We start from the raw sequence: 17,687 nt of genomic DNA on the forward strand, positions 1-17,687 counted from the left end.
AATAGAGACGTTTTCAGCTACAAAAAAAATAATTCTCAAATACAAAGAACCAATTTTCTATAAAATATTTAATGTTTCAACTGGAATAGTTAAAATTTCAGTAAAAAAATGAATTCTCAACCAATTTGAAAGACAAATTTAAACCAAAAATGGAATAGTTAAATTTTCAGTTAAAAAAATTACACTTTATCTAAGGAAATTAGAGTTGCAACAAAATTATTAATCTTTAACTGAAAAAGTTGATTTTTCAACTAAAATAATTATCTTTAATTGAAATAGTTGAATTTTCAACCTAAAAGATTTATTTTTAACTAAGAAGATAAATTTTCTTCTGAAAAATACAAATTTTCAACAAATTACATGAACTTTATAGCAAAAAAAAAAAAAATAATAATAATGATATCAACCAAAAATTGAACAGTTAAATTTTCAGTTAAACAATTAATTTTCAACCAAAGAGATGAATTTTCAAAAAAATGGATGCAATATTTAACGGAAATAGAGACGTTTTCAGCTACAAAAAAAATAATTCTCAAATACAAAGAACCAATTTTCTATAAAATATTTAATGTTTCAACTGGAATAGTTAAAATTTCAGTTAAAAAATGAATTCTCAACCAATTTGGAAGACAAATTTAAACCAAAAATGGAATAGTTAAATTTTCAGTTAAAAAAATTACACTTTATCTAAGGAAATTAGAGTTGCAACAAAATTATTAATCTTTAACTGAAAAAGTTGATTTTTCAACAAAAATAATTATCTTTAATTGAAATAGTTGAATTTTCAAATAAAAAGATTAATTTTTAACTAAGAAGATAAATTTTCTTCTGAAAAATACGAATTTTCAACAAATTATATTAACTTTATAGCAAAAAAAATAATAATAATGATTTCAACCAAAAATTGAACAGTTAAATTTTCAGTTAAACAATTAATTTTCAACCAAAGAGATGAATTTTCAAAAAAATGGATGCAATATTTAACGGAAATAGAGACGTTTTCAGCTACAAAAAAAATAATTCTCAAATACAAAGAACCAATTTTCTATAAAATATTTAATGTTTCAACTGGAATAGTTAAAATTTCAGTTAAAAAATGAATTCTCAACCAAAGAAAGAATATATTTTCAACAAATAGCTAACTTTTCAACAAAATATTTAGAATCAAACAATAAATCTTCAAAAAAAATTAATTTTTAAAAATTTGCAACAAAAAATTTAATTTTCAATTGGAAAAATTAATTTTCAACCAAAGAAATGAATTTTTAACCACAATGATGGAATATTCTACTGGATTAGTTTAATTCTAAGTTAAAAAAAATTCAATACAAATAAGGAGTTTTTAACAAAACTGTTACATTTTCAACATGAATAGTTAAATTTTCAATATAAAAGTACAAAAAGTTAATGCTCAACCAAAGAAATTAATTTTTAAATAAAATGATAGAATATTCAAATGAAATGGTTCCATGTTCAATTAAAAAATAGTAATTTTTAAACAAAAAAACTAATTTAAAGCAGAAGTTACATTTTTAAACCAAGTGATGAATTTGCAACGAAAATAATGAATCTTCAAATGAAATAGTGGAATTAAAAAAAAAGATAAATTTTTAAATGAAATAATGAGCGTTTAACTGGAATATATAAATTTCAAACGTAAAAGATGAACTCTCAAACAGGCAAATAAATTTTAAATTAAAAATAAAATAGATATACTTTCAGTTGAAAAAAATCAATTTTATCTAAGGAAATTAAATTTGCAATAAAATTAATAATCTTCAAATAAAAAAGTTGAATTTTCAACTAAAATAATTATCTTTAATTGAAATAGCTAAATTTTCAACAAAAAAATTGTTTTCAACTAAGATCAATTTTATTTTGAAAAATACGAATTTTTAATAAAATACGTGAACTTTATGGCAAAAGAAATTCAACCAAAAATTAAACAGTTAAATTTTCAAAGAGATGCAGTTTCAAAAAAATTGGTGAAATATTTAACTGAAATAGATACGTTTTCAGTTGCAAAAAAAATTCTCAAATAAAAAGAACTAATTTTCTACAAAATATTTCAAGTTTCAACTGGAATAGTTAAATTTTCAGTCAAAAAATTAATTCTTAGTCAAAGAAATATTAAATTTTCAAGAAATAGCTAACTTTGGAACCAAATTAATTTTTTTTTAATTTGCAAAAAAAATTAAATAATTAAATTTTCAATTGGAAAAATTAATTTTCAACCAGAGATGAATTTTTAACCACAATAATTGAATATTCTACTGGATTAGTTTAATTTAAATAAAAAAAAAAATAAAAAATTTCAATACAAAAAAGGAGCTTTTAACAAAACTGTTACATTTTCAACATGAATAGTTACATTTTCATAATAAATAATTAATAAAAAAAGAATTTCCAACAAAATAGTTAAATTAGCAATCAAAGTGATGAATTTTCAACTAAAAATGATGAATCTTTGACGAATTTTCAGTTCAAAAAATTAATGCTCAACCAAAGAAATGAATTTTCAAATAAAATGATAGAATATTCATACAGAATGGTTCAATTTTCGGTTAAAAAAAAATTTCAAAAACGAAAAAACTAATTTAAAGCTAAAGTTACATTTTTACACCGAGTGACGAATTTTCAAATAAAATAATGAATCTTCAACTGAAATATTGGAAAAAAGATAAATTTTTTAATAAAATAATGAACGTTTCACTGGAATATATAAATTTCAAACGTAAAAGATGAATTTTGAAAGAAGAAGATACATTTTCAACCAAAATGAAATATATATTTTCAGTTAAAAAAACTTATTTTCAACCAAACTGATGAATTATTAACTAAAATGGTTCATCTTCCACTGGAACAGTTAGATTTTAAACCAATTAGATACATTTTCAACTAAAAATAATAATTTTTACCAATAAAGACGAGTTTCAAACAAAATAGGTACATGAATTTTCATCTAAAAAGGTACATTTTCAAACAAAAATTGAATAGTAAAATTTTCAGTTAAAAAAAATTATTTGAAACCAAAGAGATGAATTTTCAATTAAATTAAATTTTCAGTTCAAAAAAATCAACGAAAAAAACAACCAATTTTACAACAAAATCATCAAAGTTTTAACTGTAATAATTAAATTTTCGGAATAAAAATTAAATTTCAATCAAAGAAAGAGAAAGGATAAAAAAACAGTTTAGTTTTCAACCAGAGATAAATTTTCAATTAAAATTATGAAACATTAACAAAACAAACCAAACTATTTTTAATACAAACGAGTTTAACCTTAACCAAGTAATTAAATATTCATTCCAAAAAAGATGAATTCTGAACAAAAAATGTAGTTCATATTCCAATAAAAAAAGAAAAAAATTTTTAATTAAAAACAGTTGAATTGAACCAAAACAGATAAATTTTCAATTTCTGTTTTTCAATTTTCAATTTTTAACCATGAAAGATTTTTCTGAAAAAAAAAAGCAAAATCATTCCACTTCAATTTTATATTGCGATTTAAACAAAAAATTAAACACGCTCGCACAAAAATTCTGGCTTAAAAAAAATCCCTGACAGTTCCATGTTATCCAGACACGATAGTCACCCTGAATTCTGAATGGAAAAAGAAAATTCTCGAAAAGAATTATAATTTTAACTTGGAACAATGAATTTCCAAAAAAATACAATTTTGACATGGAACAAGTAATTTTCTAAGATTTGAAACAGCAAATTTTCGAAAAGAACTCTAATTCTTGCACGGACCAAAAAAATTTTCAAAACGAACTATTATTACCAGACCGGAAAAGTAGAAAATTGATAATAAACCGAATGATTTTCAAATCCTGATAATATTTTCTACTCCAAAGTTTATAATTAAAATTCTTCCAGATTAAAATAAAAAAAAAATCACCTGCGCAATCCACACATGCTCTCCTTCAGCGCATCCAACCTGTTCCAAAAATGCATTAAAGTCAGTAGTTCTCTTTTGGCAGCAAGACCAAAATTTCATCCCCTCGTGAAAGATCGGCACGCCCGGATGATGAAGGCAAATTTCATTATTGGACTCCGGACCTTTGTAAATAGCTTTGCAAGACTTATTTTTGCAACTTTCGCCAATCACTACTTGCGAAGAATTTATCTCTGATTCTGAGGAAGTTTTTAGTCCTTTTATTTGTTCTAAAAGTGCAGGAGAGACGGTGGGTTTTAGAGTTTCACATGGAGTATCGAAGGGAGGTCTCTGTAAGGTGGGACTCGTGGTAATTTCGCTACGGACTTCTATCACTTCGTGGGCCTTGGATTTGTCCACTAATGGCTTCTCAGGTTCTGGTGGTTTCACATCCGAATGACAAGACTTTGTGCAGCCCTTGGTGTTCAGAAATTCCGTAAAATCCGTGCACTTTTTGTTGCAACAGGAGAAATATTTATACGCGTCGTGAAAGACTGGCTCACCCGGATGGTGAAGACAAGCATCTGCAAATTGTTTTTAAATTAAAATCTAATTAGATCAGAAATCATTGATTTCATCTCATTAGTTTTACTCAGACTTTACAGCCTCAAAACAGGAGAAACAAGGTGATTTTTAAATGAAAATAGGGGATAAGTTATATTTAGTAACATTATTCAGGATGTCTACTCAAATCCAGGAAGAAAATTCCCTGGCAATTCTAAGTTTATTTCAGGTATCTCCTGTTTCCAGATATAATTTTTCATAGGACGGAGTGTACTTGAAGTTCTGAACGTTCAAATGAACGAAATACTTTTTTCCAAGTTTATTTTACCCATAAATATTCTTCCAACTACGATTAAAAATATGCATTATAATTTTGTTTTGGTAAATATATTATTTACTTTTTAAATAAGCAAGCATTTAAGCCCTTTTTATAGTTTACAAAGTCATCAATAAAGAAATTGGTTCATCTGAACGTTCAGAACTTCAAGCACATCAGGACGGAGCCATTCAAATATTTTGCATTTTTTTAAATAATAGACTCGGAATATGTTATACAGTTTCGCGAGTTTATAATAAATATTTTTTTCTTTACTTTTTTAAAGATTCAATTGATGTTTATTTAGAAAGCTTTGACGACTTTTATTACAAGATATTCTTCAATATATAAGCACTCTCGATTAATGAAATAATCCTGAATTACTAAAAACGATCAATTTTCAACCAAATAGTTTAAATTTTCGGTTAAAATAATTAATTTTCCACAAGAAAAAGAAAGTTTTCAGCCAAACTGATGGATTTTCAATTAAACATGATAAATATTCGTCTACAATAGATTAATTAAAAAAAACATATGCATTTTTATTAAAAGAGTTTAACATCCAACCAAGAATCTTTATTTTCAACCCAAAAGATTAATTATTAAATAAAATGATGAATAGATAACTGGAATACATAAATTTTCAACAAAAAAGATGAATTTTAAAAAAAGATTAATTTTCTACAAACAAATATGATTTCTCAACAAAATATAGGAATTTACAACGAAATAGTCGAATTTTGAACTAAAAAAGATAAATTTTTACCCGTATATGAAATAGTTAAATTTTTGGTTAAGAAAATGAATTGTCAACAAACAAAAAAAAAACAATTTCAAAAAAACAGTTAAATATTTAACCAAACTGTTGAATTTTCGATTAAAAATGATAAATCTTCGTCTGCAATAGATCAATTAAAAAAAGGCGAATTTTTATTAAAAGTTAAACATCCAAATATTATTTTTTTACAAAAAAGACGATTTCTCAACAAAATACATTAATTTTAAACGAAATAGTTAAATTTCGACCTCAAAAAAAATGTATAACCATATATTAAATAGTGAAATTTTTAGCAAAAAAAATTAATGTTCAAAACAAAAATATATGTTTTTAATGAAATAGTTAAATTTTCAATCAATATGATGAATTTTCAAATTATAATGATGAATATTGTACTGAAATGACGAAACATAAACTGGAATAGTTAAATTTTAAAACAAAAATATTCAACCAAATAGTAGAATTTCAAACTAAAAAATATATATTTTAAACGAAAAATGGAAGTTTTAATCCTTAAAAAATAGTTACCTTTTGAAAAGAAGTGATGAATTTTCAACTAAAATTATGAATCTTCAACTGGAATAGTTATATTTTAAACCAAAAAGATCAATTTTCAAGCAAGAAAATTAATTTTTACCCAAAAATACGATTTTTTAACTAGATCATTTTATTTTTTTAAACAAAAACTGAAGTTAAATTTTCAGTTAAAAAAAATTTTTAAGCTACAGTTTTAAAAAATAATTAAAAGAAAATCAAACAATTTTCAACAAAATATTTGAAGTTTTAACTATAATAATTAAATTCTCAGTAAAAAAATTAATTTTCATCCAAGGAAAACACGAATTTTCCACAGAACCACTCAGTTTTCAACCAAATAGATGAACTTACAATTAAAATGATGAATCTTCCATATTAAAAATAACTTTTTAAAATCAAAAACAGTTTAATTCAACTTTAAAAAAAAACAATTTTTAACATGATTTGAATTTGTAACAATGAAAGCTTTTTCTGCTACGAAATAATTGAAGTTTCAATTAAAAACGATTAATTTTTAACCAAAAATATGAGTTAAATGTTCAGTTTGAAAAATCAATTTAAAAAAAAGTTAATTTTTTTTTATTTCAAACTAAAAAATATCAATTTTAAACAAAAAATGGAAGTTTTAATTCTTAAAAAATAGTTAACTTTTGAAAAAAGTGACGTATTGCCCACTTAAATTATGAATCGTCAACTGGAATAGTTACATTTTGAACCAAAAAGATAAATTTTTAAGGAAGAAAATTCATTTCTGCCCAAAAATACGATTTTTTAACTAGAAAAGATAATTTTTCAAACAAAAATTGAAAGTAAAATTTTCAATTTCATAAGTTGCATTTGTAACAATGAAAGATTTTACAACAATATAGTTAAATACAGTAATTAAAAGTTTCTTTAAAAAATGAAAAATCATTGTTATTAAATTTTATATTGCAATTAAAAAAAAAATAGGAAAGCTAGCGGAAAGATTCTGACTTAAAAAAAATATTTCTATGAGTTCAAGTCGAAATATTTTACATCTTCAACAAAATAGATGACTAATTTTCAAGGTAAAAAACGTTTTTTTTTTAGTAGAAAATATTTGACTTTTGAACCTTAAAAGATGAATTGAAAAAAATTCATTAAATCGTCAGAAAACAATTTAACCAAATTCTTGAATTTTCAAGCCAAAAAATATGATTCTTCAATTTTGAAGAATGAATTTTTTTCCAAAGTTTTTCAAATTTAGCACAATTTTCAATTAAAGAGAATTAACTTCAACCGAAAAATAAAACTTTCGAAATGAAAGATGAATTATCAATCCAAAAGGACGAATTTTCTATAAAAAAAAACATGAATGTTCAACAAAAGACGAATTTTCCAAACAAAAAAAAACGAATTTTAACAAAACAGTTGAATATTCCATAAAAAAATAAGTATTCTGAACGAATGAAATAATTGAATTTTTAATTAAAAAGAATAAGCTTTCAAACAAAAGATGAATTTTTTAAAAAAATATGAATTTGTAATTCAAAATAATGAATTTTTTAGTCAAAAATACGAATATTCGACAAAACAGTTGCATTTTCAACTTAGAAAGATGAATTTTCTACAAAACAGATGAATTTTTAATGAAATAATACAGTTTCTAACCCAAGAATAAAGTTTTCAATTTAAAATACAATAGAAAATTTTTCAATTAAAAAGACACTTTATATGACATGAATAAATTTGGCTTTATTTAAACTATTCAATGAAAAAAATGTTACGTTCATAACAAAATGGAAAATCTATGATTTTCCACAGAAAGGCGTAAATTTCGATAGGTATTCCAACATTCCAGAAAAAATCATGCTCCGAAAAAAGTGGAAATAATAAAATTCGATTCATAAACGTGAAACATAACCTAAATATAATAATCCAAGTGGAATTTTTTGAAATTTTCGAAATTTAATTAACATTTATTAGAACGAAAAGCAATCAAACTTACCCGCTCCATTGTTATCAGGATCGAACTTCTGCCCGCAGCCTCGATTATAACAATTTACCAAAACTTTGTCGGGAACCATTTTCACATTAAGGCCTGCAATTTCAGCAGTTTCTTCTCTCATTAATCGCTCAACACTACCCGATCGAATCATTTTTAAACAATTATATTAGACACTAGACAAGATTATACTCGCAATTTGCTTCTAGAGTTCTAGCTCTTTCGAAAACTTCTATTTTTGCGACACATCAACACCGCTCAGTCGCACAAAAAAAGTGGAAAAAAGACGGCTAACCGCAAAAAGGGATGCAATAAGCAAAGCGCGCAACGAGAATGAGAATATTACCAAGAATCATGATCCTTCATAACCTCAAATTTCCACTCAATTTTCGATAAATTGGCGGTACATTCAAATATAGATAGTTTACAATACAAAATTTTAATAGTTTGACAGTAAAACTTCTTCTACGTATTTTTATTTATTTATAAATATATTAAATAACTTATATGTAACCACGTATAGAGCGTAAACAATAACAATATTGTTAAAAATCATAAATTCTTAAATTCTCTCATATTCTCCGTTATATAACCCGAACTTAAATTTTCGAGAATCTTAGAACTCTAGCGCGCGCAAAGACCGCGACAATATTTGACCGCGACAAGGAATTGTCAGCTCCAGCTGGCAAGATTTCTTTTCATAACTTGGAAAATAATGAGTTTTTATTGTTTTTTTTTAATCAGTGTATTTGAATATTATATTTATTTTAAAAAATCTATTAAATAAACAATAAAATTTTCTCACATTTTTTATCAATTTTATTATTTAACTTAAGGTCATCTGAAAAATAAATAACTAATGTCCGAAAATACACTTATGGTGCATTTATAATTTGACCAGAAATATAATTTTAAATACAAAATAAAAATTTCAATTTTCCTGGATTTATCGAGAACTTTCAAAACTTCTAAAATTCCTCAATATTTTTTAGACTGACTCGACTATAATCTTCAAATATACTTAAGAACCTTAAGAACCTTTTTTTTATTATTTTGAATATTGCCTTTCAAAATCTTTAAAGAACTTCAAAATTTTATTTCAATATATTCAAAAGTCCACATTTTTAAAAAGATTTTTGGGAGCTGATTCCGAAATGATTACAATTTTTCCTAAAATTGTGCAAAATGAAAAGAATAGCTTTAAAATCTTCAAGATTTTTTTTCTAAATGTTTTTAAATCTTTAAAAATATTCTCTGAAAGACAGAATTTCGTTAAAAAAATTATTTTAAATTTCTAAATATAATTTAAGATCTTTTAAAATGTTTTCGTAAAATTAATCTTTAAAATAAAAAATCAATTTAACTTTTCCCTAGAATCTTCAAAAATCTACATTTTATTAAAAAAAAGTTGTTCTGCCAATTTTATTAGATAAAAATAGGATAGGGGCAGTGCATACTTTATACTTAAATTTTTTTTGAGAAGGGGGGGGGGTGATAAGTTTTCTAAACTGTTTTACGAGGGGGGGGGGAGATATTTTCAAGTCGGTGAATCACTATAATGCAAAAGTTTAACAATTTGGTAGAAAACTCAAGTATTTAGTCAAAACATGAATTACTTTGCAGCAATGCATGTGTTTTGTTGAGAATTCGTTTTCATGGTTGAAAATTAATTTGGTTAAAAATTCATCTTTTTTTATAGATAATTTTTAGTTTTTATTAATCAAGAAAGTAATTCAACTTTCAAACAAGTAGTTGAATTTTCAATGAAGAAAGATGAATTCTCTACGAAAAACATAAAGTTGATATTTTAAGCAACAAAATATTTTCATTTTAAATACAAAACAGCTGAATCGATTAAAAAAGGACAAATTTCTACTAGAACAGTTAAATCCTCAAAGCAGATGAATTTGAAACAGAAAAGTTATTTGCAAAAGTTTTATTTTCACTCAAAGAGAAGAATTCTTACCAAAAGCAATTAATTTTTAAATCAAATACTTGAATTTTCAACCAACGAGATTTATTTTCTACCAGAAGAGATGAATTTTCAAGAAAATACATAAACTTATAATAAAAAACATTTGTATTCATCCAGCAATACAAATTTTAAACAAAATGTTTGAAACCTTAACTAAAAGAGATTAATTTTACACCAAACAGTTGCATTTTTACCTCTAAAAATTGATATTATAACAAACAGATGAATTTTCAATAAAAGATATACATTTTTAACCATATCGTTAAATTTGCTACCAATTTGTTGAATTTTTGAGCCAAAAGTACGAATTCTCAACAAAAGAATTAATTTTTCAACAAAAAATTTAATTTTCGACGGAAACACAATAATTTTTAACCAAATAGTTACATTTTTCAGCAAAAAGGGTTACATTTCTGAAGAAAGAAATGCATTTTTTAACGAAAAAGGCGAATTAGAAGAAAAGTTCTCTTAAAAAATAAAGACAATTTTCCACTATATATTTTTTTATTTCGGACTATACACTTCTAAATTCGGATTACACATAATACGGCTAGCCTCAATTAAGTTCGAACGAACCGTGCTTGCATGTCCATTAGGGTGGTCCAAAAATGCATGGCAAAATTTTTTTGCATGCTAGAGGGCTGTATTCTCGTCTTTTCTTTTTCTTGAAATTATTAATATGGGTATAGTGGAATATTTATTATCATTGGTTGATTAATTGTTTATTAATATTTTTAAACAAATTTAATTGATTTAAACAATTTTTTTCCAAAATTTGTTTTTTCCTTAAAAATTATTACTATTGATCTAGTGGAATATTTATTTACATTAGTGATAATATTTATTATCACTATCAAAACAAGAAATTTCAAAAAAAAAATTTTATTTACTTTAACACTTCTACGTGTTCACTAAATTTTGTTACAAAATGAAGTTAGCCTAATTCTTAGCGGTAACAAAAAGATAGCCTATTCTTCGTAGAACCCATCGAAATGAAACATGTTTAAATAATTTTTTCTCAAACATTTGTTTTTTCCCCTACACATTATTACTATTAGTCTAGTGGAATATTTATTAACATTGTTTCATCAATTGTTTATTAATATATTTAAACAAATTTAATTGATTTAAACCATTTTTTTCGAAAATCCGTTTTTTCCTTAAAAATTATTACTATTGGTCTAGTGGAATATTTATTAACATTAGTGATAATATTTATTATCACTATTTATTAACATTAATGAACATTAGTTTATTAATGTTAATACATATTCCACTAGACCAATAGTGATAATTTTTAGGGAAAAAAACGAATTAAAAAAATTATTTTAACAAATTACATTTGTTTGAACAATTAAAAATTAATAAACCAATGTTATTAAATATTCCAATAGACTAATAGTAATAATATTAAGGGGAGAACGAATTTTATAAAAAAATTGAAACATATTCCATTTGTTTAAATAATTAATAATTAGTTAACCCATGATAATAAATATTCCATTAGACCAATAATAATGATTTTAAGCAAAAAAAAAACGAGAATACAGTGTTCAAAAGGTCGATTTCATGAAGAATTGACATTTTTTGTTTTAAGGGTAGTTTTCATGCATTTTACATGGGAAATTTCAAGTCAAAACCGGCACCTTTAAAAAAAAATAAAATAAAATTAGGGAATTTCTTTTTTCGGATTTGGAATGAAATGGGGGGATCGTTGCCCTCTAAAAAAAGCGTTTTTGAGCCACCCTAATGTCCATGTTTCGGGGATGCCCCTCTGTTATTTAAAGAAAAATCATATAACGCGTTTTCGAGACAAATGTATTTTCATTCTTACGATTAAAAATCTAATTTTTTTTCTCAAACATAATGCAAAATATGAATGAGGGCCATCCATATACCACGTGGACAATTGGGTGGGTGGGATATCGCAAAAGTCCACGTCCACGAAGGTGGTCCACTTTTTTTTTTAATTTTCACGAATATCTCCGCCAAATTTGTTCATATCAACCCAAAAAATTTGTTTTTAAAAAAATGATATCGAGAGCTTCCACAATATGAATAGGAAAGTTATTTTTGAATTTCACCCCTATAAGTTTGTTTTATATGGTTTTAAACAAACCCCATAAGTGAAAAATTGAGTATTCCGAGTTTCTTTCACTAATAGTTATTATTTTTGTTAGGCTGCCTCTAGAAAAATGGTTTCTAGTACATAAAATATTACTTTACAGTGCTAATTGGATTATCATACGCAATATTTTTCAAACAATTTATGATATTTTACAGCCATTTTCTCTTAGAATAAACTTATAAAGTCATGGTTTTATCTAGATTTTTCAACTTTTCCAGTAAGAACGAGATGATAATAAACTAAATTTAACAGAAACGATTGTTTAGACAATTTCTTGTTTGCAACAATATTCTTCAAAAGTAATGCTAGAAAGATGCAGTTTTTTTCTAATATTTACAACTTTTGGTCCGCTTTCAAATTCTAGTGAGGTAATAATTAATTGTTTAGGTTTAAATTATTTTTCAAATTCTTTAATAACTTCTGAAATATCTTTTAAAATTATTCGAATTTTTCCTACAAATTTGAATAAAAACTGAAAAAAATGTTTTAAATGTCTCAAAATCTTCCAGATTATTTTGTTGACAACTTTGAAAATCTGTCTAAATCTTTTAAAATATACTTTTAAAATTAATAATAGTGTTCATACAAAATAGTCAAATTTTCTATTAGAAAATATGAATTTACAATAAAAATGTAAATTTTCAATAAAAAAAATAGTTTCATTTTCAACCAACTAATTTGTTATATAATTCAGCCCTTTCCCTTCCGGGGTAGGCATGACTCACTCGATGGGAAGGAGAGTAATGTGAGGAAGGGGGTATACTTTTTTTTATATTGATCTAGAATTCTCGTGTTACTCATTTGAGTAACACAATCGTTCCGCAACACTGCTTCTGGTGTCTCGTCTATAGTTTAAATGACACAATAAGTATCATAAGTATACATTTTTGAAAATAACAGAAGAATAATTATTATTACAATATTGTCGTAGACTTATCAACGGTTTCAGCAATCTAACTTGTAATATTATTAATAGCAAAAAAAAATTAATATACCGAATAATAATGTAAATAATGATGAATGGGTGAGGTGGGTATCAAGATACAGACGTACTAGAATCTAGTACGTCTGTGACCTGATACCCATCGGTCAAATCATCTAGTAAGTAGATGATTTTGAGGATCCAAGAACAAACTACAACGGAGACAGATTAGTTGGCTTGTGCTTAGAAAAGAACCTGTTTATTACAAATACTTGGTTTCGGTGCACACGAATTCCGCTCACGGTTAGGATTTTACCTGCAAGCTTTCGGGCCCTCTTTATTTTCTTCCTGAATTCTGCTCGCGTTACCATTTAGGCGGGCACACAAGAACTCCGCCTACTTAGATTTGAGTGATCTTCTTCTCCTACTTTGCTATACTGACCTACTGATTATATACAGGGTGGACACGCTGGGGCTTACATGCATGGCGAGTTGAATGCTACCCGAATTGCACAACAGCAGGGCAGAAGCCATTATACAGGGGTATTTTCATATTTCGCGCCTTTAAAGTTTCATTCAGATTGGCCATTCAATCAAGTCCGTGCATCTTCCGATCAAATTTATGATAGTTTCCATGGTTGCGTTCGAAACTTCAAACAGATACAAGTGTAAAAACAATATAGGTTATGTTATATAGTAATTACAAATAATAAAAGTGTTTAATTAATAATGAAGTGAGACATGTGAACTGAGAAGTAAACGTAACTTTTTTTCTTTGGTAATACCATTATAGAATAGCTGCTCAGTGACAAATACTATAAAATTGTAATAATATTCTGCGCTTCCAGTGGGCGAAGAGTGAATGGTGTTTAACGCTTATTTTTACTTTATAAAAAAAGGTATGTTATGAATAGACAGGATATGTTTTTAATAAAGTGAATGAAATATTACATGCGTAAACTTTAAATTGACATTGCCTATATTTACTGACAGCGACTAGGGCAAACAGGTGAATCTGAACATAACTGCTTGAAGTTTCGAACGCAACCATGGAAACTCTCATAAACTTGATCCGAAGATGCACGGCTTGGCCGAATGGCCGATCCTAATGCAACTTTAAAGGCGCCAAATATGAAAATACCCCTGTATAATGGCTTCTCCCCTGCTATTGTGCAATTCGGGTAGCATTCAACTGGCCATGCATGTAAGCCCCAGCGTGTCCACCCTGTATGAATTTTCCTAGATTCAGCTTTGCACATCTACTTTTATGTAAAAAAATGTTTTTTTTCAATTTTCAATTTAACACCAGCGTTTTCAGCATTTAAATGAGGTTATTTCAATGTAATCATTTTATAATAAGAAAATTTTAAAATATTTTTTTAGATATTTATTTTGACAATGTTTAGACAAAATAATCTCAGGGATATTACTTATCTGAAGTTGTATAAAAACACAAATAAATATGCTTTAAAAGAGACCTCATCATTGAACATTTAGTCCTCCTAATCCATCCCTTGAAGAGTTTTAGCGCAACAAAGCTATGGCTCACGGCCTACCTGAGGAGGATTCGCGCAACTCAGTTCCTCCGGATAGGGTCAGTTTTGTATTTTGAATCACCAAAAAAATTCGAATCTGCGCAGTTTGTTGCGCTGCGGCCATAAAGGCTTAATCTACAGACAAACTTAAATTAAAATGATAAGTTTTTTCCATTTTTCAAACCGCCTTTTTATTGTAAATCTTTGACCATTTTATTTTTTATTTTTCATATTCATTCTGAGAGGTTAAAAGTATACTCTATACAAATTTGACTTCACACAAACTTAACCAAAGCGTGCAACAAGTCTCCAAATATTACAATTTCAATAGAATTCTCTTTGATGTACAATTGTTACAAAATATTTCTGAAATATGAAAAGTTGATAAAATCCATCTGGAAATCTGGGAGAGGAAATAAATCCAAGATTGAATAAACTGGTTTATAACTTCTTATGACAAAATTGAACTTAAAAAAGAAATGGTAATTTTACGTGTTAAACTCCATAAAATTAACAATTGCTTTTAGCGATCTGAAAAAGGACTCCGCAACATAATAAAAAATAGACATATTCTGATTTTGCCTAGGCTATACGAATTTTCAATCACTCATGTATATTTAAACAGTCGTTTTTTAAACCACTCTAGAACACATAGATAGGGCAACTTTGGAAGCACTTACAAGCAACAAAGGCACAGAGGGCGCCTGGATCATGTTCCGAGATATCATTGTCAGATGTTCGATCTAAGTGTGTAGGAAGAATGTGCGGTTGCAGGAAGAATGTCTGGTGATGCGTGGTAGAATCATGAAATTCAGACAGCCCAAAAAGAAAATAAAGAAGTGTACGAGAGAACTTTGAACATAGCGGGTATCAGCGATAAGGAGAGAAATATACGTAAAAATTATTACAGCCACAAAAAGAGGATACTCAAACGACCAGTCAAGGAAAATAAAGGTAAAATCAGAACAGAAGAAGAAAAGAAAATACAAAACGACTTTAAAGAAAGCAAAAAAGTTCCGAATAAACGTATGAAGGAAGGTAAAAGTACAGAGATTGTGAGCATGAGAAATAGTAAAGGTAAAATGCTATATAATATTCTGGTTCCTGCTCTCAAGCTAACCCACATCAGTCTGGCAGGTACGAAACCCTCATCTTCGTGATGCTGCCTCGCTCTTTCATCCGTAACCAAATCTTCTCCTTGCTTACAATGTAATTCACTATCCACTCCTGACCATATTTCAAATCCGCCTTTCAACACCTCATTTTCTAAGTCTTTGAATATAAATATTTATCTGAAATAGGCAGAACAAGCGCACATTATCTGCCCAGGGAGCGGCAGTAAAATAGTACATTATTGTACTGCGACAAGCGGCACGTAAAATGACAGCAAGGCGGAAGAAATGCGTGAGAAGTAAAAAAAGAGTGGAAGAAAAGTGTGAGAAGAATTTATTTTAAGGGCATGTGACACAGCCAAATATCTATATTACCGAACTCACTTTATCAGTTCATTGAATGTTTTTTTGAACCTAAGAACTTTAAAAAAAAAATATCGAGCTGAAACTTTGGAAATAAAGTACGTTTAGGTACTTCATTTGGATAGTAACTTCACTGCAAATTATTTAATCTTTTTTCTGAACCTCGACATTTTTTGAACGTTTGCACTTTTTTGTACATAAAATATCGGTCTCAAACTTTGAGAAATGCAAGAGCCGAAAGAAAACTATGTTAAAGTACAAAGTTTATTAATAAAAGATGTAAAAAAAAATTTCAACTATCAATTCCATCGGCATCAGCCGGTACACGAAAATACGAACCCTGGTGGCCACTAGTCGAGGCTCTAGCAGCTGGCTCGTCCTACGTTGTGAGTCCTTTGTTGTGTACCGGATAAGGTTAAGTTAATATAAATATTTTTTTACATCTTTTATTATTAAGCTTTGTACTTTAACATAGTTTTCTTTCGGCTCCTGCATATCTTAAAGTTTGAGATCGATATTTTGTGTATAAAAAAAGTTCGAACGTTAAAAAAATGTCGAGGTTCAGAAAAAAGATTTAATAATTTTCAGTGAAGTTCCTACCAAAATGAAGTATCTAATCGTACTTTATTTTACTCTAATACATTTACCGTGTTTAAGCATTTCAGCGTTAATACCGTCTGCCCCGGAAGCCTTATCGTTTTTCAAGTTCTTAATTATATCCCTAACCTCAGCGACACAGACTTTTTCAATTGAGTTTTCCATCGCTTCGTGTTCAACATCGCAGTTGTGGTGTCCTATAGCTTCATCTCCGAATTGCCTTCTAAAATAGTCTCTGAAAGCCTCTAGTATTCCGTCTGCATCATATACCATTTCCCGCCTACTATTTCTCATGTTGACAAATTCTGTACTTTTGTTTCCTTTCATTTTTTTATAAAGTAGTTTCCTGCTTCCTTCAAAGTCGTTTTGTATTTTCATATCTTCTTCTGCTCTAATTGTATCTTTACTTTCTTTAACTAATCGTTTGAGCATCCTGTTTTCGCGTCTATAATCATTTCTACGTCTATTTCTTTCCTCATTGCTAAGACCTGCGATCTTCAAAGTTCTCTTGCACGCTTCTCTCTTTGCTTTTTGGGCAGCCTGAATTTCATCATTCCACCACGCATAACCAGATATTCTTCATACAACTGCGGTACCACAGACTTCGATCGTACATCTAACAAGGATATCCCGTAACATTGTCCAAGCGCCCTCTATATCTTTGTTTTTTATACGGTCCTCCCATGTTGCCCTATCTATGCTTTCGATTATCTTATTTTGGAAATCTATTCGCATGTCCGATTTTCGTAGGTTCTCAATTTCGATTCGCGTTTGTTTTGATTTGTTGGTTCTCTTTTTTCTCCATCTCCGACCTAAGTTAATTTTTGAGATCAGAAGGTAATGATCAGTATTGCATTCAGGACCCCTCATGACTCTTGTATCTTTGACTAACTCTCTTAGTTTAGCTAGCTCTCTCATTAGCTACCTCTCTCAATTTCACTTTGGGATCATTCAACATCATATCATGGATTTTTTCGACATTTTCTGGTGTAGTGACCTCTTTTGGGCGCCCAGAT

At 27.4% G+C, this 17,687-nt stretch overlaps 1 protein-coding gene across 1 annotated transcript in view; it reads right to left on the minus strand.

The window, feature by feature from the left end:
* LOC117178870 (cysteine and histidine-rich domain-containing protein) overlaps window positions 1-8,365 on the minus strand; it is a 19,033-nt gene extending 10,668 nt beyond the window's left edge. The window contains exons 1-2 of the mRNA XM_033370382.1: window positions 8,043-8,365; window positions 3,903-4,462 (exon numbers count right to left, since the gene is read on the minus strand). Of these exons, the coding sequence (XP_033226273.1) occupies window positions 3,903-4,462; window positions 8,043-8,193 (711 nt within the window). The 5' untranslated portion in view covers window positions 8,194-8,365. The remainder of the gene's footprint in view (window positions 1-3,902; window positions 4,463-8,042) is intronic.
* Window positions 8,366-17,687: the final 9,322 nt, after the last annotated feature.

This window comes from Belonocnema kinseyi, chromosome 8, assembly GCF_010883055.1.
Source record: "Belonocnema kinseyi isolate 2016_QV_RU_SX_M_011 chromosome 8, B_treatae_v1, whole genome shotgun sequence".
Lineage (NCBI taxonomy): Eukaryota > Metazoa > Arthropoda > Insecta > Hymenoptera > Cynipidae > Belonocnema > Belonocnema kinseyi.